We start from the raw sequence: 25,088 nt of genomic DNA, 5'->3' as shown, positions 1-25,088 counted from the left end.
CCACTTTCACCTTACTTGCGCTATTGGCAAGTGTTAATACAGATCAAATGCTGGCAAGTCTGGGCCACCAATTGCTCTTGTTTCTGCCATCCAGCTCTTAAATCTGACGAAATGAATCTGTATCAGTTGGTTTTGATACATAAGACAGAATGTTTCTGGGTCCAACAAGAGGCACCAAGAATGAGGAGTAGTTTCATATATATATAAAAGCTTTATTCAGAGGAGCCTCGACAAATTAGAAGCTCTTATCATTACATAAGCGGTGTGCTCTATTTCTTCACACACTCAGATCGCATCCCTACAATTGTATAAAAATGATCCAGATGCTTTATGTTGCCATTATAAAGAAAAAACAGCAGGAGCTTTTTATCTTCCATTTGCAATTTCAAATCAGAATTAGGTTTTGATTCCCTTTTGCACAGCTTCTTAGTTAGAATCCAGAGGAGCTCTTGCAAGGGGCCTATTATAATATTGGCTTATTGCCCACCCACCAAAAACCTATGAAGTTGAGAAACACACACACACACACACGTATACATTCCAGGCATGATTGTATGTCGATGAACTTTTCTTATTTTTCCAGAGTTTTTGTGCATACCTGATCTAAGATTTTTTTTAAATGCTTATGTGCTTTTTCATTCGATATATGTTCAGACATACATCAAGTTAGGCCACTTCAGGAGCAGCTGGTGGTACATGGGAATGTATATTTGATCAGCTTGAATGCTTCCATCATCTTCCAGGCTGCGGTATTGAACCGGAGTCTATTATTATTATTATTATTATTAATAATAATAATAAATAGTCTGAAATATTTGATGGTTTACTTGGGTCGTAACAATTGCTGATTGTGTGAATGGGCATCTTGTCTCATTAGACCCTCAGTCTATGATGGCGATTTGCACAAAGTAGCCTTTGACAGGACACAGAAATTCTTTCTGGCTAGGTGATCCTACCGCTCTTCTTAGCTCTCTCTGTCCCTCCCTTCCCTACTTAAAGAGCTCCATCATTTTTGTCTATTGCAACACTGGGGAACTTCTGGCTGCAGGCTTAGTCACAGCTGATCATCAGTGCTTGCAGAGAGCTGTTAGTTGGGCTGTGAAGCCTTGATGATCAGCTGATTGTCACAGCTTCAAAGTGTCACTCACCCAACATGGTTGAATTTCAAGGTGCGGATGAAAATGGGCCATCAAACATCAGCGTGATGTCAGATTGCTGATAGGTGCGCAGCCAGATCCAGTTCCCCACTCCTGGTTGCTTTATCATATCTCTTTTCTTTGTCAAAACAGACATATGTGTGTCAAAGCTACTCAGCCTTCTTAACAAACCAGGGACGCTTTCGAGCATAAACTCTCCAATTGCGCCTGACTGCCAGATAACCAAAGGGCAGAGCAGGTTAAGTGGACTTGTGTCCGTCACAACAAAACACTGGCTCTGTTCCTATTATCCCTGGAATCGATTCTCTCTCATGTCTTACTAACTGCTGGGAAATTCTTTTGTGTACTGAGAAAATAGAGATTTAAAGGGGAACATCCTGAGCACAAAATAATTGCCCCAAAGAAAGGTGTGTAGGACTCAATACATTTGTCACTTTGGGTAGCTGTGAATTTATCTGCATTTCCCCATGTTAATAATGAGAAAGCCACTTCCGACATAAGGAGGGGGTGGGCTTGCGGGCTTCACGCCCCCAATCTCGCACGCAGAGGCTGTTTCCAGCCCCCGCACGATCAGGGGAATCCTCGGGCCGCGTCATCCCCTGAGTCAGCCAATCGGCTGGCTTGGGGTGTGTGGCTTGCCTCACTTAAGGCAAGCGCAGCCCCGGGATCTCCCTCTTTTGCCTGCGCAGCTGCTGTTGTTTCCCACCCACCCACCCTTTAAGGTTTCTCTTTGACCTTGCTATGAACCTCGGTTAGTCGCCGTTAAAGGGCCTGGTAGGAATTTTTTCCACTTGGCAAATTGGCACCAGCCATTTGGTTTTTTTGCCTACCTCATAGCAAATCGTCACAACTCCTTTGGTTTTGGTGGCTAGGCATTGGTAGGGGTATTGTTATGCAGGATGTGGTGGTGGTGGGGAGCGCTATCACCTCCCCCATTTACTGAAGGGTAGTCCAGTAAAGGATTCCGGGGGGTGTTGCCTCATCCGAAGCCTATGGAGGTCAGGTCCTAAAGCATGCCCCTGAGCGGTGACCCCGGGGGAGTCCCTAGTTGACATGCATCAGCAGGGCTCCCCCTGCTGGTGTTAACCCTTCCCGGTCTTCATGCAAACAGGCTGAAGCCAGATAGTTGGATAGGACCAATGCCAAAGCCAATACCACTCTTACCTGTAACCAATAAAGTTGTGGCCAATTTTAGCCCATTAACCTAATCCAATGTTGTCACGTGTCTTTATTTCCATTGGGGGGAGGCGGGAACTTGCCACGCAACTGAAATGGGCTGAGCAAGAGAGACACATCGGGAATGTTAATGCACTGCTGAACTGAAAGTGATAGGAGCTGGGGCAGAGCAATGGAAGCTCATTGTGGGGATTCAAACTGCCAACCTTCTGATCGGCAAGCCCAAGAGGCTCAGTAGTTTAGACCACAGCGCCACCTGTGTCCACAATATTGCTCCACAATAACATGAGCCTGTATATATGGCCTGAACCTGACAAGTCTGAGTTCCCCTTTCCCACAGGGCCGAGGCGGCAAGGGAAGCATCTATGTGTGGGCCTCTGGAGATGGAGGAAGCTATGATGACTGCAACTGTGACGGTTATGCATCAAGCATGTGGACCATCTCCATCAATTCGGCTATTAACGACGGCCGGACGGCTTTGTATGATGAAAGCTGCTCCTCAACCTTGGCTTCTACTTTTAGCAATGGGAGGAAGAGAAATCCCGAAGCTGGCGTGGTGAGTAGAGAAATCACAAATTGTAGTGTTGTCTTTTCACAACATTAAGGGGTCATCCTTTCTAAGAAGAAACTCCCCTCTACATCTTTTGACCAGCTGAGCCTTGCTAAATCTTCCCAGCAAGCATCTAATGACTAGAGCAGATATTTAACGCTTGGAGGAACTGGAGAGAAAAGTGGTTTTGAAACAGCTGTGTAGGTCAACCCTAAGATAGACAAACTTCTTGGTATATTTTGTCTCAAGTTATACCCTGGTCTTGTTCAGTTTACCATTGTTCAGACTTCACCATGTAGCAGCAAACCATATTTTCAAAAGGACCCAGTGAATTCTGATTTGGAAGCACCTTAATAACAAAACAGAAAACACGATGAGTTCGAGTTCATTATCCGGTGAAACCAACTTTCAATCTTTTTGCCCAGCCACCAGAAAAATCTTCATTGGGATCAGCCTTCAGTGATAATCCCATGGTAACTGGTGTACCTAAAAATGTTTTCTTTGACATGGTCCTAAGAAGACTGGGCCTATGTTGCTTTTATGATCATTGCAAAACTGACTCATTATAGGAAAACTGGCCAGGAAAGGTATGCTTTGGCCACGTTTAGCCTTTTAAACTGTGGGAGCAGGGAGTTATTGTTTTTTGTTTGTTACTATGGTATGTATTTTTGTGTTTTATATTGAAAACCACCCTGTAATCCTTGGATGAAGGGTGGTATAGAAATCCAATCAATCAATCAATCAATAATTAAAATCATAGAAACCATAGGTTAGCATGACATGAAGAAGCTGCAGCATGCCTCCTGCCCTCCTGTGCAGCTGCAAGGAGGAGTATGAAATGTTTCGCTTCCATTATTCCTGAAATACAGCTTGAGGTGGCATCCAGACCATCAAATTGGCGGTTGGAGGATGGATGGTGGCTAACAGGTTGAGGTTGAATCCTGACAAGACAGAAATACTGTTTTGGGGGGACAAGTGGTGGGCTGGTGTGGAGGACGCCCTGGTCCTAAATGGGGTAACTGTGCCCCTGAAGGACCAGGTGTGCAGCCTGGGAGTCATTTTCGACTCACAGCTATACATGGAGGCACAGGTCCATTCTGTGTCCAGGGCAGCTGTCTACCAGCTCCATCTGGTACGTAGGCTGAGACCCTACCTGCCCGCAGACTGTCTTGCTAGAATGGTGCATGCTGTAGTTATCTCTTGCTTGGACTACTGCAATGCGCTCTACGTGGGGCTACCTTTGAAGGTGACCTGGAAACTGCAACTAATCCAGAATACAGCAGCTAGACTGGTGACTGGGAGTGGCTGCTGGGACCACATAACACCGGTCCTGAAAGACCTACATTGGCTCCCAGTACGTTTCTGAGCACAATTCAAAGTGTTGGTGCTGACCTTTAAAGCCCTAAACAGCCTCGGCCCACTATACCTGAAGGAACGTCTCCACACCCATCGTTCCGAGGCTGAGGGTCTTCTGGCAGTTCCCTCCCTGCAAGAGGTGAGGTTGCAGGGAACCAGGCAGAGGGCCTTCTCAGTAGTGGTGGGCGCTCTGTGGAACGCCCTCCCATCAGATGTCAAGGAAATAAATGACTATCTGACTTTTAGAAGTCATCTGAAGGCAGCCCTGTTTAGGGAAGTTTTTAATGTTTGAGAGCCACCCAGAGTGGCTGGGGAAACCCAGCCAGATGGGCAGGGTATAAATAATATATTATTATTATTATTATTATTATTATTATTATTATTATTATTTGTGGCTTATAGTTAACCTTTAGTGACTGTGTTACACAAAGCTTCTCAGCCTTCTATGACGGTGAGCCAATAGAAATTGATAGCCCTAGGTTGGCTCCTGATGGGTTGGATCCAGAGTTCATATTGCGTTAGGGGACCCTCTGGAACTGTCTTCAGGGGGAAAGGGAAATGAGCAAACATGGCCTCCCCTCCCTCTAGTCTCCTGGTGGGAGCCACTGTGTCTCTGTTATTAAACAAATAATCTAACTGAATTTTGAATAACTGGTGAATGAATCTGAAACGAAGTTAGTATTTACTGGTTAATTACATTTTCCTATTATTATTTTTTAAATACTTTAACTGTCTGCTGCTGTTCAGTAAATGAAAAGAACTGAAGTATATTAAAATAACCCCCCTTTTAAGCAAAAATATTTCATACCATTTTCAGCTGCCTATCCAGCTTGTAGGAGAATGGAATGTTCTCCCTCCCCAGGTTAATTTTTCTATATTCTTGTTTCAGGCTACGACAGATTTATATGGCAACTGTACACTGCGCCACTCTGGAACATCTGCAGCCGCACCAGAGGCTGCGGGAGTGTTTGCACTGGCACTGGAGGCAAAGTGAGTGAAAACAGCCATCAATTATACTGTTACAAATTTAAATTACTCCTATTTATGGCTATAAACAAACCTCTTAAGCTTGCATGAGCCAAACCGCAAAATTCCATGTTACATTAAATGGTTTATTTTTGAATAGGTAATTTTACTAATGTAAATGCACTCGGCTTCTCCCTAAGCATCTTCTGTTGCTCTTTTCCCCCCTGGCCATTTATGCATCATCAAACCAGACAACACAGATTTGCATGAAATTTGCATATGTTGATGGTGCATATAAATAAATGCAAATTTCCATTAGGAAAGCTGAAATGCTTGTCCTGATGGAATGTGTGTCATAGCATGATGTGCAGGGATGCGGATGGTACTGCGGTCTAAACTGTTGAGCCTCTTGGGCTTTCAGATCGGAAGGTTGGCAGTTCGAATTTGCACGGCTCCCATTGCTCTGTCCCAGCTCCTGCCAACCTAGCAGTTTGAAAGCACACCAGTGCAAGTAGATATCTGAAGGAGCGTCTCCTCCCCCATCGTTCTGCCCGGACACTGAGGTCCAGTTCTGAGGGCCTTCTGGTGGTTCCCTCACTGCAAGAGGCCAAGTTACAGGGAACCAGGCAGAGGGCCTTCTCGGTAGTGGCGCCCGCCCTGTGGAATGCCCTCCCATCAGATGTCAAAGCGATAAACAACTACCTGACATTCAGAAGACATCTGAAGGCAGCCCTGTTCAGGGAATTTTTTAATATGTGACATTTTAGTGTATTTTTCATCTTTGTTGGAGGCCGCCCAGAGTGGCTGGGGAAACCCAGCCAGATGGGCGGGGTACAAATAATAAATTATTATTATAAATTATTATAGATAAATAGGTACTGTTGCGGTGGAAAAGGAAACGGCATTTTCGTGCGCTCTGGTTTCCCTCATGGTGTCCCGTTGCTCCAGAAGCAGTTTAGTCATGCTGGCCACATGACCTGTCTATAGATAAATGCCGGCTCCCTCAGCCTGAAAGCAAGACGAGTGTCGCAACCCCATAGTCACCTTTGACTGGACTTAACTGTCCAGGGGTCCTTTACCTTTTAAAACAAAACAAAACAAAAACATAGCATGATGTTGAATTCAATATCGCACAATGTAACTTGTTCTGTCAGGGCATGAAATTCAGCTTGCCAGATGGAATTATCCTTCCTTTCTAATCACCCACGCATTGCTCTTTGTACAACTTCAGGGGCCTGACCTAGCCCCTGCTTGACCCTAGCCCCATCCAAGTAAACATCAGCCATGTCCATATTGGGAGGGTGACTCCCCAGCTCTGCCCCACTGCTCATGCCATGGCTGGTAATAATGGAACAGTGCTATGCTTGGTGCAAAAAGGGCCTTAGATTGCAGCAAGGCATTCTGGGATGCAAAAGCAAATGGCTGCTGTCCTTCTGGAAATATAAGAGGCAAATCTGATGATCTCCAAAGCTTGCTCACCTCTCTGTAATTCTCATAAACATAACATATTTTTTGTGGATTTCTCCAGACAGCTCTCTGGAAGTTTTTCAATGGTTAAGAGAACTATAAGAAAATAGGAAATAACGTAAAACCATTTTTGCAGGCAAATAATCATAATCAATGTGTGCAAAAATGGTTTTACGTTATTTCCTATTTTCCTATTTTCTTACAAAGGAATAATAATAATAAATAATGATAAACTTGTATTTATATCCCGCCCTCCCTGGCCGAAGTCAGGCTCAGGGTGGCTAACATCAGATACATAACCTTGGTATAAAATCAAACAATAATTACATTACCTCCTAAAAACATGTCAAAATCAAATTAAAGTCTAATTAGATGGCTTTCCGCAGGGTTCGGGTTGGGAACAGTAAGTGCTCCACTGAATTGAAATTTCAGCCTTCACGACATAGGAAAACGGCCAAGTAAACAGCTATTTTCGTCGTCAAGATATTAACTGATATGCATGGAATTTCATATAAAGCTATATAATCCCTAGTATAGTAAGATAAGACCTTTGGAACAGGAATTTTTTTAAAAAAAGTTTTTTATGAACCGCCCTATTAGGGTAGTAATTGTTCCTTGATAATTTGTCACCCCCCTCCATGATGGTACCTGGGGCGGACCTCCCCACACACACCCCTTCCTAAGCCGCTGCCTAGAGATATCATCTCTTACTGTATTGCTCTCTTGCAGCCTGGATCTGACATGGAGAGACATGCAGCATTTGACAGTGCTCACCTCCAAAAGGAATCAACTTCATGACGAGGTTCACCAGTGGCGAAGAAACGGAGTCGGCCTAGAATTCAACCACCTGTTTGGCTATGGCGTCCTTGATGCTGGGGCAATGGTTAAGATGGCTAAAGACTGGAAGACGGTTCCAGAAAGATTTCACTGTGTCGGTGGGTCGATACAAGAGCCTCAGTAAGTGATAACAAACATAAGGGGTTCAGTTCAGGGGTAGTCTCGTTATAATCAGCGGGATTGTGTCACTTACGAATATAAGATTACCTGCCATACTGTCTCAGAGAAAAAAATATTGTCCAAAGTGGTTCAGAAGACACCTTTAGCTGTTTTGAAGGGAGTGGATATTGTAGCGAGGTTTTGAGTTGCATAACAGTTTACTTCAGGTATGAAACCAGGGTTGTCAGGTGGCAGACAAAACATAAGGCAGTTTCCTGCTTGAAGAAGAGTTGTGTGCTGAATTATAGTGAAGGAGCTTGCCTTTGCAATAGTAGCAACAAATCTGGGTAACACTATGCAAGTAGAAATGAATGTTCTCCACCACAAGAATGAGTTCCAAAGCTTTACTGGAAACAGTTTTAAAATAGTTACATATAAACATTTGAAATATACAAAGTAACACATTGGTCTTAAACAAAGTAGTAGTGTAGTCTTCTTTTTAGTCCTTAATGCAGTTCAAAAACTTTCCTCTCTCTGGTACCTAAGTAACTTGCTTGTTCTGCAGATTTGCAGTTCAGGCTTCTGGGTTGAAACAGAAACATCCAAACTTTTCTTCCGCATTCGCCAAAGTGAAACCTCCCGTGCCTAACACAAACTTCTCTTTACAAATAAATACAAACATTACATTTTATGTCTTGAATACTTTCTGCCATATCAGTTTCAAAGGGCAGCTTTTAAATTGATTGTGACAGTGGCTATAGCAGCAGAAGCAGAAGCACAAGCAATAACTGGAAAGCCTTTCTGTGGAGCCTCCTCTCCTCTTTGGACACTGTAGTTTTCCAGGACACCTTAGCACTCAGTAAAAGCAACAGGTGCCTTGGAAACAACATGCCCATTTGTTTCTTATGCCTGAAGATTTTGTCAAGAACCTGATCTCCCTATGGAGTGCTGAGGCAACATGGAAAACTACATGACTCAGAGCTCATTGCTCACAGCACATGCCCAGAAGCTCAGTTTGCTTTCTGAGCTGGACAAGAACATACTGAGCTAACCCAATCCATAAAACAGTTGAACATTTCAAGCTGGAACAGTATGTGTTTCCAGCCCAGTAAATCGAAACGTTGGTGACATCATTTATATAAAGATCTCCGTCCTGACCTGGTGTGCATGTACCACTCAGGGTGGCTAAGCAGTGGTGATAAACTAATAGTTGCCTGGGACTAGTGCTGGATTGGGGCCCATGACAGGCTCAAATGCCAGGGCTGTGGAAGTTTCTGCAGTTGTGGGGGGAGGACCTGTAGATCTCCCACTCTGAGACCTCTCTCTTTTACGTCAGAAGGGGGGGGGGATCTGATGCATCCTAGGGCCCCTGGAACTCTTTTAAAAGGAGCCAAGGGATCGCTGGGCCTACCTTATTAGATCCTTCATTGATTTATTATGCCATTTGGTGATAACTCCAAAACACTTCAAAGAACACCATACAAGGTGTTTGAATGCTGTACCATCACAGCACTAAATATTTTGTTCGCTCAGTGTTCGCTAAATCTCCAATTAAGGGCCAGGCAGTCCAATTATTTTCTGATTATCCTCATGCAGTAAACAGAATGAGTCAACAAGCAAATCAATTAATGCTAATTGACTGCAACAGCTAAAGTTCAATTGAGTTATTTGAAATACTAACCTAATGATGGACAATTTATGCCTCTAACAGCTGCAATTCACCTTTTCAGTGTTATTTCCCAAAGTGGTTGTGCTTTATAGGAAATAAAAGAGATCTAGCTCTAGAATGAAGAGGTTAATGGTTTGCAAAAGTTTGATTAGCATGCTACTTTATTTTATTTATATAGAATTCATTAGGGGTTTCCATGTATATCGTGAAAGTAAGAACTGTTAAAGATGTGCCCTTAAGTTTACAATAGTAAGAATTAGAGTTGTGCTGAGTTTTCAAGAGGTTCTGTTTCTGATGTGAAGAGTGCCATTTTGTGAGATGGGAGAGAGGATGAAAATATCCCCCATGGGGGAGGGAAAGCTTATATTCCCCTTTTACATTCATTTTCCCACATCTGTTCTCAACTATTTTTTTGTGATCTGATGCTGCTCTGTATCTCCCCTCCCTCCCACTTCATTACTGCATCATCATCATCATCATCATCTGTTATTTATACCACATGCATCTGGCTGGGTTTCCCCAGTCACTCTGGGCAGCTCCCAACAGAATATTATTATTATTATTAAAAAGCAATAAAATATCAAACATTAAAAACTTCCCTAAACAGGGCTGCCTTCAGATGTCTTCTAAAAGTCAGATAGTTGTTTATTTCCTTGACATCTGATGGAAGGGTGTTCCACAGGGGCAGGCACTACTACCGAGAAAGCCCTCTGCCTGGTTCCCTGTAACCTCGCTTCTCGCAGGGAGGGAACCGCCAGAAGACCCTCAGCACTAGACCTCAGTGTCCAGGCTGAACTAAGGGGGTGGAGACGCTTCTTCAGGTATACTTCAAGTATACTGAGCTGATGCTGTTTAGGGCTTTAAAGGTGAGCACTAACACTTTGAATTGTGTTTGGAATCGTACTGGGAGCCAATGTAGGACCAGTGTTATATTGTCTTGGTGGCCACTTCCAGTCAGCTGCCCCGGACACAGAATTAACCTGTGCCTCCATGGACAGCTGTGAGTCCAAAATGCCTCCCAGGTTGTGCACCTGGTCCTTCAGGGGCACAGTTACCCCATTCAGGACCAGGGAGTCCTGATTTCAACCAATCAGGGATCATATATTAAGCATGGATCCAGGTCTCAAACCAAATTTGATTGTGTGATTACATCATTGACAACGAAACATACAAGCAATGTTTTTCCCTAAGTGGGAAGAAGGAAAGCTATTGCACAGGCAACTAGGCTTCTCTTAATAAGCTACCATGGTGGTTTCAATGCTCACCAGGCACTAAGGGTGAATTAAATAGCCTCTCCTCTAATGGCCATTTGCCATCATGCCTCAGTCTTGTCAAGCTGCCTTGATATATTTATGGCTCATCTTCAAATGTTTTGATGTGCTCTCTCTCTCTCTCTCTCTCTCTCTCTCTCTCTCTCCTCTCTCTGGTATTTTATTGCTGTTTGATTTGAATAAGTTTTTTTTATCTTATTGGCCCACTTCTATCAGTCATCTATCTATATCTGTTTTCTTGCTTTTTTGGGTTAGCCACCTTGGGTGCTATGTCTAGAAACAAGAAAATATATTAAGTAAGTCTTGAGAAAGCAAATGGCAAAATTAATTATCCTACAACACACACACACACACTGAGCATTGTGACAACCAATCAGGCCACTGACACAATCCCACAACTGTACCCAAACTTTGGTCCATGGTGCTAGGCTACGCTATGGGGTTAAAATTTGTTTCAGAGATGACACCCACCCACATCCACAGAATGTGTGTGTGTAGGGTGGGTGGTTGAATCAAAGTCAAGGATAGGAATCATGGATGACTTTAGGGGTTGGCAAGAGCCATACCCCAGTAATAATAATAATAATAATAATAATAATAATAATAATAAATAATTAATAATTATACCCCATCCATCTGACTGGGTTTTCCCAGCCACCCTGGGCGGCTTCCAACAGAATATTAAAATACAATAGTCTATTAAACATTAAAAGCTTCCCTAAACAGGGCTGCCTTCAGATGTCTTCTAAAAGTTTGGTAGTTGTTTTTCTCTTTGACATCTGGTGGGAGGGGGTTCCACAGGGCAGGTGCCACTACCGAGAAGGCCCTCTGCCTGGTTCCCTGTAACTTGGCTTCTTGCAGCAAGGGAACTGCCAGAAGGTCCTTGGCACTGGACCTCAGTGTCCAGGTAGAATGATGGGGGTGGAGACGCTCCTCCAGGTATACTGGACTGAGGCCGTTTAGGGCTTTAAAGGTCAGCACCAACACTTTGAATTGTGATCGGAAATGTACTTGGAGCCAGTGTAGGTCTTTCAAGACCGGTGTTATATGGTCTCGGCGGCCGTTCCCAATCACCAGTCTAGCTGCCGCATTCTGGATTAGTTGTAGTTTCCGGGTCACCTTAAAAGGTAGTCCCACATAGAGCACATTGCAGTAGTCCAAGCGAGAGATAACTAGACCCTGCACCATTCTGGTGAGACAGTTCACGGGCAGGTAGTATGGGAGGAGGAATTATATTCCCTTTCATTACATAACCTCATCTGTTTTGAAGTCTTCAAAAACCAACATTTAACCCAGGCATAGGCGAACTCGGCCCTCCAGATGTTTTGGGACTACAATTCCCATCATCCCTGACCACTGGTCCTGTTAGCTAGGGATGATGGGAGTTGTAGTCCCCAAACATCTGGAAGGCTGAGTTTGCCTATGCCTGATTTAACCATTAGCTATATGGAAATGTGACACTTTCTAGTTAATGATGATTTTGTTGCAATACTTTCTGTATTCATGCACAAAGCCATATTGAATATGCTCTGGTAAACAGATGTGCTATGAAAAATGTGGCATTCAAAACCATTTCATTTATTTGTACACTCCAGGAAAATACCATCCAGTGGCAAGTTGGTTCTGACTCTTACGACTGATGCTTGCGAGGGGAAGGAGAACTTTGTCCGTTACCTTGAACATGTCCAGGCCGTCATAACAGTGAACTCTACCAGGAGAGGGGACTTGAATGTCAACATGACATCCCCGATGGGGACGAAATCCATTTTGCTGAGTCGGCGTCCCAGAGATGATGATTCCAAGGTGGGCTTTGACAAATGGCCTTTCATGACAACACATTCTTGGGGAGAAGACCCCAGGGGTACTTGGGTTCTGGAAGTTGGGTTTGTTGGTCTCCTGCCTCAGAAGGGAGTCCTCAAGGAGTGGACATTAATGCTACATGGAACTCAAAGTGCACCCTACATAGACCAAATAGTAAAAGATTACCAGTCTAAATTGGCCATGTCCAAGAAGGAAGAGTTGGAAGAAGAATTAGATGAAGCTGTAGAGAGAAGCTTGAAGAGTATATTGAACAAGAACTAGCTCTGCTTTGCATGTCAGACAGCATCCTTTCCCCATTTCCTTTCCTAAACATTAGGCATATTCCAGTTATTGTCTTTAGAACATTATCCTAACTCCCTGGTTTCCCCCCAATTATCTGCATTGTCTAACTTAATTACAGTGAAAACTTTTGAATTCTGAGCCACAAATATATTATTATTATTATCTACCAACTACTTTGTAAGTGTGAATGACTGTAACTAAACTATCTTCGATTTGGGGTTGGGGTGTTCTTTTTTTTTTTTTAATGTCATGTGAAAAGTATCCAACCAACCAGCTGTGATCCTTTTCCTCTTACTGTTTTTGCAGAGAACACATCACTTGGCATTTTATCTATCTGCTTAGATAGCTGAATGTTCAAAACTGGCAGTTCTGACTTGCTGAAATACTGCCATGGCAGCTGTAATCGTGGCAAAACAAAACCAGTTGTCACAGGACCAAATCACCTGCAATATCGTTCGTGCTTTTCTAAAAAGAATAGCATGCTTTAATTCACCACTTTTGACTGGAAGGAATAGCAACGGTGGGATTCTGATCCAGAATGGGGACCCATAGCAATTTTCTGCTGAGGAACATTTGCCCTCAAAGGCTTTGTTTCCTTCCCCCCAAAAGTGGGTAATTTAAGCATGCTTTTTTAAAAAAGTGTGAATAGTGTAGCTGGGCCCAATATATGTTTGAATACATGTTCAAAAACAAAAAAACAGATTCATAAGCTGAAGGAGGTTACAGAGCACAGGTCCTGCCTTATGCTATTTGCACTTAAGACTCTAGTACAGTGGTACCTCGGGATGCGAACGGGATCCGTTCCGGAGCCCCGTTCACATCCTGAACATAATGTAAGCTGCAACAGTGCGTCTGTGTGCGCGCGGGTTGCGTTTCGCATGCGTGTGACGTCATTTTGACCGCCTGCGCATGCGCGAGCGGCAAAACCCAGAAGTAACACGCTCCATTACTTCCGAGTCGCCGCGGAGCGCAACCCGAAAGCGCTCAACCTGAAGCGTATTTATCCCGAAGTATGACTGTACAGTCATACCTTGGAAGTCGAACGGAATCCGTTCTGGAAGTCCGTTTGATTTCCAAAATGTTGGAAACCAAGGCACGGCTTCTGATTGGCTGCAGGAAGGTCATGCAGTCAATCGGAAGCAGCGGAACCCCTGTTGAATGTTCTGTTCCAAAGAACGTTCACTTTCGAGTTTATGGCGTTCAGGAGCCAAAACGTCTGAGTACCAAGGTGTTAGGGATCCAAAGTATGGCTACTTGATTTCCCGAGATTAAGTCCCATTGCACTACTTTTGCATAGACATGTATTCACTGGGGGGGAAAGTTTGGAACCTGAGGACAAGGCGTCCTCAAAGAGTTCTAATGTTTCCCAATCCTGGTTCTCCTCCCAGAACCTTGTATGTGTTTTAGTGGCACTGTCAGCTGGAGAAATACATCCATCTGCATTTGAGGGGCAGGGCTGGTAAAGAATAAATGTCTTCTCTTGTTTCATCATGGCTCTCTTGGCTAGATCAGGTTGTGCAAAAGATCGCCAGTATCAATACAATTCAATGCCTTTAAGACTAGCGTTTTGAATAGTTTCCTAGGAAGATGGAAGATGGAGGAAGGCATGTGCAATAAAGAGAAGCCACAATCCTTAAGCAACTATCTCTAGAATAATCACAATGACTGGAGCAAAGTGGGGTGTTTTGAAGCAAAATTGCTGTCAGATTGAAACTGCTAAGTAACTATGAAGCCATCCCAATCCCAGGAGCAGATCTACTATGAAACTGATGAAGCTTAAGCTTCAAGGCCCCTAATCCTGGAGTGGCCTCAGGAGCAAGTTTAGTCCACATTGCTTAAAAACTCTGGGTCTAGTAGGCCCAATTTAAGTTGCACAACTTAATTTTTCAGGGGGAGGGGGTATATATTTCAACAATCCCAAAGTTTGAGACTCAGTAGCACAGATGTTGTAAAGGTTTGGTGACCTGCCAAGGAACAACCCCATTGAAGAAGATAACCATGGTTACCCAGACCTCATTGCTGGTTGCAAGGAGGGCCTCGTAACAGTTCAAGCTTCAGAGCCCCCAAAATGTAGGTCCGCCACTGCCCACTCCACAAAAGCTCCAGAATGGTGCAGAGAGGGTGGTGTTCAGCTACTCCTGTTGTACATCTGTTTGGGCCTATGGAGCTACAGTGGCGCTGTGGACTAAACCACTGAGCCTCTTGGACTTGCCAATAAGAAGGTTGGCAGTTTGAATCTCCACAACGGAGTGAGCTCCCATTGCTCTGTCCCAGCTCCTGCCAACCTAGCAGTTCGAAAGCACACCAGTGCAAGTAGATAAATAGGTACCGCTGTGGTGGGAAGGGAAATGGCATTTCCGTGCACTCTGGTTTCCGTTATGGTGTTCCGTTGCACCAGAAGCTGTTTAGTCATGCTGATCACATGACCCAGAAAGCTGTCTGTGGACAAATGCCAGCTCCCTCGGCCTGAGCACCGCAACCCCATAGTTGCCTTTGACTGGACTTAACCGTCCAGGGGTCCTTTACCTTTTTCTTCTTCTTATCCCAGTCCCTGGGCATTGCTAGGGTATTGCAGGGCAGCTCCAGCATGGGAACAGGTAAAGCACAGCCCTTCGCTGCCAGACCGTGCCAGAGCGTACCATCGTAGGTGGCGGCAGCGGGGGGGGGGGAGATCCTAGCAAAGCTTGGTGGTCTGTGCCATACCCTCCCCCCATCCCAATGGCTCTTGGGAAACCAGTGCAGAGAGGCCTTTAAAACACTCCCTTCTGGTTTTGTATTGGACTGTGGGTCCTTAGCAGCCTCCCAATCCCTGGTGTGCTGCATTCTAGGAATTATCATGAAGTCACAACTTGATCTGAATTTTTTGGAACTGAATAATGAATTGGAGCCACCCAATTCCAAAAGCATTGTCAAAGATGCTTCAGTACGACAAAGCAATGTTAAAATTACAACATCTTTGGTTATCCGTACAGTCAATAAATGTCTTTGCTGCTGAAGGAATAATCCAATAAAGCAGCAAAACAATACAAAACGTTGAAATCAAATATCCTCAGAGCTGAAAATGCCAGGGGTGCCACTGAAACTGTATATTTCAGCCATCAAGGGACAGGAAAGTAGACAGAAAGGTGTTTAAATCCCACCTGAATGTTGATAATGAGAAAGAAAGACACACTTCACCGATGAAAAGGATGGCTGGTTGTCATTATTTCATGATCATGGTGCATCTCATAACGATACTTTTTGATTGGGATATATATTAGGAAACTCATTTATAACCTGAGGGGATTATTGTGGCACCCTTCAACCCAATTTAAGCTCTTTTGGGTCTTATTAATTTAAATGGGACAAGTGACACGTGTGCTTAAATGTCTCCCGTGGAGACAAAGCAGACTTAAAAGTTCATATAGTTTTGGCTGCGACATTACCTTGGAATTAAAATCATGCAGCCACTTACATTAGTGTTTGTGGTTTATAAGAGCCTGACGCGAATCATCTAAAATCTCTGGCCTTTCTAGAAAAGCCAGTTAAACACAGATGTCGCCACGGTGGTGGGTGACTCCAGCCAGGGCCATCTTAAGCATATCCGGCGCCGTGGTGCAAAGCTCCCTCTGGCGCCCCCCCCCCCATTTCCCAGAGTTGTCTACCTTCTTTTAGGGAGGACGGCACTGCCGACGGGGCTGGAGGTGGCGGGCAGTGGCTGGAGGACAGCTCCTCCGGTGGGGAAGACGCGGAGGCTGGACGCGGCGCCTCCCGGCTCAGCTGGCTGCTTTGTGCCGCGGTGGCCACGGCAGACGGAGGCTCCGGGCGCGGCGCTGCTTTGGCGACACATGGCGAGGGCAGGAGAGGGTGGCAAGCTGATGCCAGGAGGCGCCGCGTCCAGCCTCTGCCTCTTCTCTGGTGCCCTCCAGAACTTGGCGCCCTGGCACCCTGGCGCCCTGCGCCACTAGACTCTATGGGTAAGACGGCCCTGACTCCAGCAAAGAGCAACTTGTAAGAGCTGCTCTGAATCAGCTGGAATTTCAAATCTGTACATTACCAGGTGGCAAATCTCTGCCTTTTTCATCCTGAGCCTATGCTCGTTTGGTTGCATCCAACAAAGTCATCCAATTCATGCAAGGACTTCCACTTGGACAATGGAATTTCCCCTCCTTCTCTAAATCCTCCAGAAAGCCAGAACTTCACCAGCTCCCCACTGCAGCTTTTCTCCTTCAGTCTTTGGAGGGTGACAGAGACATGATGGAAGAAGTGGGGCCTGTAAGCACATCCCTGCTCTCCTCTCACAAGATTCGAGTTTAGCTCTTTAACAGACTCCTGCAAAGAGATGTGATTCAGCAGAAAGTATTTTACCGAAAATGTGGTAGTAACTGGAGCCTTCCTTTTGGGTGGGTGTGGGGAGCAATCTTTCTATAATTTTTATTAAATTTTCTAAATTACATTTCAAAATTTTCATTTAGACAATCTTAAATCAATGGCTTCTCTTCTCCTCTTTCTGTGGTTCATTTTGCATACCATATATCCCTGCATATTTTACATAAACTAAGCCATTCAGTAATCCATTGTTACATCCATCAAAACTTATTTACACTGTTGAATTTATCTTAACGCTACCAGCATTTTTAAATGAACACAATTTTCCTTCATATAGTCAGTAAACATTTCCCAGTCTTCTTTAAATGTATGTTCTTCTTGTTCTCTTATTTCATATGTTAAATCTGCAAGCTGCGCTTATTCCATCAGTTTAAGTTGCCATTCTTCTTTGGTTGGGACCTCGTTCGTTTTCAATTTGGGGGCTAACAAAAAACAGGCCGCTGTAGCAGCATACTTAAATAGTCTTTTTTGACACCTGGGAATTTCCCACTGAATTATCCTCAACAAAAAGGACTCTGGTTTTTTTTGAAAGGTACTTTAAAACATTTTTTTCATAATAATCTTGCCAGATCCTTGTATGTAGTTCTTAAGTCCAACAATTGTTTTGGTATGTCTCTGAAGATTTCTGCTGTCTTTCCCTGTATCACCAATGGGTTTTTAAAATGTAGGCCAAGTATGTTGTCTTTTTCTTGCTTGTATCTCAATATGATCAAGCAATCCCTTGGTTTATCTTTCTTGGCCACTCTTCCCAATCTAAAAGCGGTGACGATTTTGAAGTCTTTCTCTTCTGCCAAACCCCAGAACTTGGATATTTCTGCAGTCAAAAAGCCAGCCAAATCTTCCTTTTCTAGTTCTGGAATATTTCTAATCCTAAGATTACTTTCCCGGTTTTTCAGCTCCGCCATAGACAGATAGGCCTGTTGTTCAGTGACCTGTCTACTCAGTGGTCTTACTTCCCCTCTTAATTCCTCAATCCTTTTTTTGTTTTGGTCTGCTTTCGTGTTTGCGTCCTCAGCTAATTTTCGGTTCTCTGATATAGTCTTTTCAAAATTTCCTATCGCCTGTGTGTTTTGAGCAACTTGGTCTGTCAACTTATTAATCGTTGCTGTAACCTGGTCAAATTTAGCCGCTTGTTCATCAGCTTTCTTATTTAATGCTGCCAGTTGATCCAATATTTCTTTAGAAATAGGGTCTAATCCTCCTGCAGCCATATCCTCCAAAACTGGCTGTTTAAATTGTCCTTCTTGCAGACCTGTCACAATTGGAACAGATGATCTACGTGGCTGCACAGGCAAAGTTGATTGCAATAGTTCAGTTTGTTTTGCTTTCTTGGCAGCCCTTGTTTTTCCTGCCACACTCATTCCACAACTGTCTAGGTTTCAAGGTCAAATTGTAAATCCCATGGGAAAAGCAATCATCCAGGCAAAAAGATTTCCAAAACAACCAGCAGTTCTCAGAGGTTTATATTTCCACAATCCAGCAGGGGGAGCTCCCCAAAAGTTTCCACCATTTAATTCCCAAATATGGTAAAATCCAAAATAAGGGGGGGAAACCCTCTAAATTCACTTTAAACTGCAGATGATAAAGGTTCTTTGCGAAGGTGTGAACAACAATTCCTTTTTTGTAACTGCAAAGTAGCCCAATGTAACTTTATGTCTCTATACACAGTTGCCACAGTCTGATGTTACTTTGTATCCAGGCAGCCCGTGAACTGGGGCTTATAACTTTATAATCCACAAAATATAGAGAGGTATAGCACAGTCTCACAATCAAATCCAAACTTGCAGGGTAAGTTCCAACTTCTTTTAAACTCCTTTCAACGCTTCCGCTTTAAAAAAAACTTTGCTCAGTACTTTAAACAGGGACGGAAGACTGACTTCCTTTTTAGCGTCTCCCGCTTTCAGCCGAAATTCACCAATTTGATGTCCAAATAAAGCCTCAAATTTCTTACTCACGAGTTTGTTGTTTCCAATCAAATGTTCAAAGAAGAAAGGTCAGCGCTCATCAGCAGCAGCCGCGCGGCTTCGCTTCCGCGGAAAGAGCGATGGATTCACAGCACCGCTACCCCCTCCACGTTCCGGAGCCCCTTACGGGGTCCCTTCTGCGTATCCGAGGTCGCTCCTGGTGCCCGCCGAATCCCACGGCCACGGGCTCACTCTACCCGTGGTTTTCCTAAACGGGTCGTCGCTGTGCCGCAGCGCACGACCCTTTTCCGCGGAGCCCCTCTTCAACAACTGAAGAGGACCGCCATTGCTGTTTCGCGCCGCCTCCGGAAGTCTGTTTGGACTTAAATACCATCTGTAAATCATTTTCAGGTAGTTCTCCTTTGAAGAATAAGATGCTGTGAACTTCAGATCACCATTCCAAAGTTTTCCACAGAGATTCAAATCTATATTGTGTCCTATATCTATTGCCCAGTGTGTCATAAAGGGGGGAGCAATCTTGACAACAAACCAGTTGTCTCGTTGCTTAATTGAGATTTGCCTTGACTCCAGCGAAACCTACAGCTGTTTCTTGCTGCTCTAGGTGTGATGCAGAGGCATATCCCAGAGTCAAAAGGACTTGTGTGCATATTTCTCATCACATGAGTTTAAGCATGTTTTGCTTCTTAGTTTGCAAATGAATTGTTTTCTCGTAACTGTTAACCAGGGCTTTTTTCCCAGCTGGAACTCACCGGAACTCAATTCCGGTACCTCTCAGATGGGCACCATTGCCATTCTAAGAGAACAAGGGAGGTGTTCGTGGTGAGTTCCGGCACCTATTTTTCTAGAAAAATAGCACTTCTGTTAACCGTGGCTCCTTTTTTCCTCTTTCAAGTCTCCGGAATGTGTTCTAGTACAGTCTAATTTATCAAAGCACAATATTGGATATCTAAAAAGGTGTCTCTAAATATACGTCTGAATAAATTAGGAAGGCTGTGGATCCCAGGTTAGGATAAGTGGAGACATGCAAGCAGGGAATACGTACACCAGAAAATTTGGAATTACTCGGATCTGGGCAGTGGCAGTTCTGCTGTTTCTTTATGGGATATGTAAAAATGTGCAGCTTAAACCAAGTCAGGAAGATAATATAAGAAACATATGAGTTATTTGTGCTGAAGAAATCGCACATAATCTGTGCACAGAAGCTTCTCATTCTTTTTTGTGTGACGCGTAACAATGCCCATTGTGTGCATTGAACATTCTACACTGAAAATTCTCCCATGCTTCAGAAATAAAAGGAGCTCTGTGCAAATCTTGGAGCCACTGGAGATACATGGAATGTAATAAAGAGTTTCACAAGCGAGGAACACATTAAGTTTCAGAAATGTATAATGACCGACAGGAGCTGTGTTTGCTTGAGTGCTTCTGGGTTTTTTGCTTGTTCGTTTACAGAGGGGAAAGCATAGATATATATATATAGATATGTATAAACCTTTTAAGCTAGTAAGCTTAAAACAATCCAAAGGATAATACGGGGCTAATTCTAACCTCAGATATATGCATGGACATTCAAGTTTTAATAACTGCAGTCTATATCCCATGACGGACCGTAGGAAAACTCTTCTTATCAACAACCCAGAACACCTTGAATAAAAAGGCTGCTGATCCCTTCTATGAGCCGATTTGCATTTCATATAAATGATTATTTCTTTTTTTAAAAAACTTAAAAAATTTTTTATTGAGTTTTACATTGCAAATTTAAATTCAAACAACAAACATCTTCACCCTCATTCAGGATTCCCTGAAACCTTTGACGCCCCTCCACCCTTTCATGGTTACCATTTTCAATCTTTTCCCATGGCTTCACTTATTTTCTCTATTTTTCTTATATAATCCAATTTTACCTTAGCTTTTTTAGTACATTACAAACGTTACTCAAATCCTGCCAAAGTTTTTAGTTGTTTACAGCGTTCTCTTAGGTACATTATAATTCCCCCCCATTCCTTTTTAAAGTTCTTCTCTTCCTGGTTTCTGATTTTCCCGGTCAATTTAGCCATTTTGGCATAGTCCATCATCTTCACCAGCCGTTCATATATGACTATTTCTAATCACATGCTCAAAGCCCTGATGGAAAACAAGACAAAGCCTTTGTGTAGATAGGGGGGTTCATTGAGTTAAATGGTTATAGGCTGAATCTAGAGCCAGAAAATGAAAGAGTTCAGCCTATTTTGATCTGAATCTGGGGTGAAAAACAAAGCAAACCTAAATGAGCATATGGACATGCATATCTGAGAGCAGAATTTGCTTCTGCTTCTGCTCTTATGGCCTTTGACCAGCTTCTAGTGCCACTTTCCCGCACGAAAGCAGAGACCCCACACAGATCCCCATCAAATTCATGCATCTCCATCAAGTTTAGTGGGGCGGACCTCCAGATCGGCATTGTGATACATCAGTTGTTCTGATCTCCTTTGCTGGTCGAGGCCATATATATTTAAATATATAAACTAAAGTAACCAACAATAGCTATAGTATATATGGAATGTGTAATATCACATCAACCCATCGTATGTTATATATTTATATATACACACCCAATTGTATATAAGAGTAAGAATATATTGCATATATATATATATATATGTATTTCTAAAATACATGTACTTACGATAAAGGCAAAGATCACATTCACATCTTAGATGGTCTTCAAAATGTTAAATGAAGCGGATCTCCATTTAAGAAAATGTATAGATGCCATTGCTTTGATGTAACTTTCCCCTTTTCTGTTTGAACATTAAATATCCTATATAACAGCAAAATTACTAAATGGGTGTACATATTTTCATAACCTGAACTGAACGATAACTCTGAGGAGTGACAGCACATTTTGATATTATTACTAACAATGGTATATATGACACAGACTTAATTTGATGGTTTTTGTTTTTTTATTTGCATCAGAGTAGAAACTGAGAATAAATTGCGTACCTTTTGTTGAATAGGCTTGTTTACAGGCAGTGAACATTGTTAACTTCTAAAGCCTCGTGCAAACGTTTTATAATATGAGTAAAATAAAAAAAATGTTGTACAGCAGCATATCCCATCATCATTGCTCATCACAAATTATGTGGTATCACACTTGTCAACTTTGTAGAATGAAAATTGCCGTGTGGAAGCCCAGATGCGTGAGTACTGGTTTTGGTTGTTTGGAAATCAAGCTTTATCAAACTTTCCCTGTGCTCAGAGACAATCTCTTCAAGTCTATCAAGCTATTTTTGCACAGAGCAAACATTGTCCTTTAACAAACAATATCTAAAACTGACATTCCGGAGCCTAATTGTGTGGCCTGGGATCAGATGCGGTTGATCTGGCTTGGGGTTGTAGATATGATACAAAAGGTGGTCTGGTCAGACACCTGGATTCTCAGTCCAGGGGGTCTTAGCCAAGCCAGGGGGTCTTAGCCAATGATTAATGACTCCTTGAAACAGGGAGTGATCCTCACTCCTTAAGAAACACTTATTTGCACCCAGAGTATTGTAATAACATTCAAGTACAACTATTCCCTTTTTTCCTCCTCCTCCTCCTCTTCTTCTTCTTTTACAACTATTCCCTCTTGTGGCAAGATATGAGAGAGAGCAGGGTGCTGAGCTGAGGGGGTGCAAAATTGAGAAGATCCATAATGGAGAAGATCCATTTTGGGGAGCCAAATTTTGGGGTCACACATTGCCTTATTACAAAAGTTCACCAAATTCTGCCCCTGGAGAGACAATATGGCGGGTCCCACTCCAGACACTTAAACACAAATTTTTATGTGGATCCATTACGCTTGGAGTCCAAACTGAAAAAACCTTGATCACCCTAACACAGACGTACGTAGGCAATGTGGTGCCCCCCACAGTGTTATTGGGCTACAGTTCCCATGATTCCCAGCCAGCATGGCCAATGATCAAGGGTGATGGGAGTTGTAGTCCAACAATATCTGGAGATCACTAAGTTGACGATCCCTGCAGTAGGGTGGCCTCTGCTGGGAGAGAGCTGGGAGGCATGTGGCTCTGTTGATTCTTCTTGATCTCTCAGCAGCATTTACTACCATCAGCCATGATCACTTGCTGGACAAACTCAGTGGGAAAGATTCAGGAGGCACAGTGATACATTGATGTCACTCCTATCTCCAGGGTTGGTTCCAAAGGGTGGCTATGACGTTTCTGCTCATAGCTGTCAACCGTCCCTTATTTGGCAGGAAGCTCCCTTATCCCAGCGCCGTGTCCCACTGCTGTCCCTTACTGATGATGTCCCTTAAATTTCCCAGGTTTCAAAGGAAGCTGCTCCTCTCCCTCCCTCCCTGCCGGCCAGGGAGGAGGGAGGCTCCAACTGTGTTGCTTGGCTGCGTTGCTCACCCAATAAGGAGTCTAAGAACGACTGGGGGGTGGAGCTTGCATGCCTTGTGCCGATCAAATCGGCCGTGTTGCCTGGGGACTCACCTCTGCTCAGCACTTCCCAGCGGAGAGGTGACGGTGGTTTTCCTTGCTGCATCCCCTTTGTCGGGTTGCTGCGCTGTGGGAACCACCACTTGAAGCTTCGTTTGGCTGCTGGCTGGGCTTTCTGCCTTTAGCTCGGAGGGGCTCAGAAGTTGAACATACCTGTGCCCAGAAAATCCCTTATTTTGGCTGCTGATCCCTTATTTTCGAGGCTGCTGGTCCCTTATTTTCAAATCTGTAAGTTGACAGCTATGTTTCTGCTTTTGCTCATGGCACTTGCCTATGCATTTCTAGAGGGCTCAATTTCATCCTTTATGGTTTTTTAAAATATCCATATGAAGCCTCTGTGGATCATCAAAATCCATCATTGGTCACTGTTGTCTAGGTATATAGAGCAGCATCTGTCTTGGTATCTCTGTGGTGGAACCGCTATATATTTTGCATTAGAAGTTTTAGTGCAAAAGCAATTTATTTTTAGACCAGCTATACCACTAAGGGCTATGTTGGGATTGCCTTGTGTAATGTGTAGTTCACCTGAGGTGTGACTGCACCAAACACATGTGGACTTGCCAGGGAGTTAGGAGAGTCTGCACATGGTTAGTCTATGGAGTTTCCTTCTATAAAATGTGGCGATAGCCAGCAACTTGAAAGGCATACAAATTCAAGGCTACCAATGGCTACTAGTCATGATGACTGTATGATACTGTTAGGATCCGAAAAAGCATGCTTCTGAATTCCAACAGTGGAAGAAGTCTATTGTCCTCATCTGGTGGAAAATTTTGTGAAACAGGATGCTGGTCTAGGTCAGATCCAGAAGATTTCTCTCCTATGTTCTTTTGACTGGCTATAACCCCTGGTCAAGACTATATGGTCACAAACCCAAGTTTACTACTGTGTCGTGTTTGAACCAGCTTTGAACTGGCTCTATTTCGGAGCAAAGTTTCATGTATGTAGGAAAAGAATCTGAAAAATGTAAATGAAAACTGGCAGGTTCTTTATGCAGTCGTTTAATTTCCACTGAAGACACTGTTGACATATATTTCAATGTAAATCAGACAGACAACTCTGTCTAAGCAGTAGTAGAAGAAAACACAATAGGCAGCTTCATTGAGGTCCCTATTAGTACATCATTGCCTAATGGAGGGCACCTATAGATCAGGAAATAACACAGGGAGCAATCCTAGCAATCCTCAGCTGCAAAGTTCTTGTAAGATTTTGGAAGGATTAGAAAACTGGTTAATGAGTGATTGAGAACAACATCCAATGGGCAAACCAAGCACTGTAACTAGGTAACCCAAAATACGGATGGGGTGATCTTGCAAATGCTATGACCAGGTTTTCAGAATTTCTCAATAATTCATTCGTATATGAGCACATGGAAGGGCAAGACATGGGCAAAATCTCCATGCATTCATATTGAGTCGAGTTTTCCCATTGACTTCCTTGGGCTGTGTGCGTGGGCTGTATTTGATCAGATACATGCACAGTGTTCTTGCATGTGTGGACTGCCCTTTTCATAAACATGTTCAAATGAACTGCTTCCTTGGAAACGGAGAAGGTTTTCGCAGGCAGGAAATGCCACCAGAGCTTCCCTGTCCACTAATAAGCCTTGGATTAGACCATTGGGTAAGATGGGAGCAGTCTTCCAGCTATTGTACTCTGTGGGGTGCAA

The 25,088-nt window shown here is 43.5% G+C and overlaps 1 protein-coding gene across 1 annotated transcript in view; it reads left to right on the top strand.

Annotated features, from left to right (window-relative positions):
• The window catches only part of PCSK2 (proprotein convertase subtilisin/kexin type 2), a 131,646-nt gene extending 118,825 nt beyond the window's left edge, over positions 1-12,821 (top strand). The window contains exons 9-12 of the mRNA XM_053380569.1: positions 2,674-2,889; positions 5,129-5,229; positions 7,402-7,629; positions 12,144-12,821. Of these exons, the coding sequence (XP_053236544.1) occupies positions 2,674-2,889; positions 5,129-5,229; positions 7,402-7,629; positions 12,144-12,630 (1,032 nt within the window). The 3' untranslated portion in view covers positions 12,631-12,821. The remainder of the gene's footprint in view (positions 1-2,673; positions 2,890-5,128; positions 5,230-7,401; positions 7,630-12,143) is intronic.
• Positions 12,822-25,088: the final 12,267 nt, after the last annotated feature.

The sequence above is a fragment of the Podarcis raffonei genome, chromosome 3 (genome assembly GCF_027172205.1).
Source record: "Podarcis raffonei isolate rPodRaf1 chromosome 3, rPodRaf1.pri, whole genome shotgun sequence".
NCBI classification, from domain to species: Eukaryota; Metazoa; Chordata; class Lepidosauria; order Squamata; family Lacertidae; genus Podarcis; species Podarcis raffonei.
Note: the sequence above shows the minus strand (reverse complement) of the source record. Positions and strands in the feature narration are given on the sequence as shown.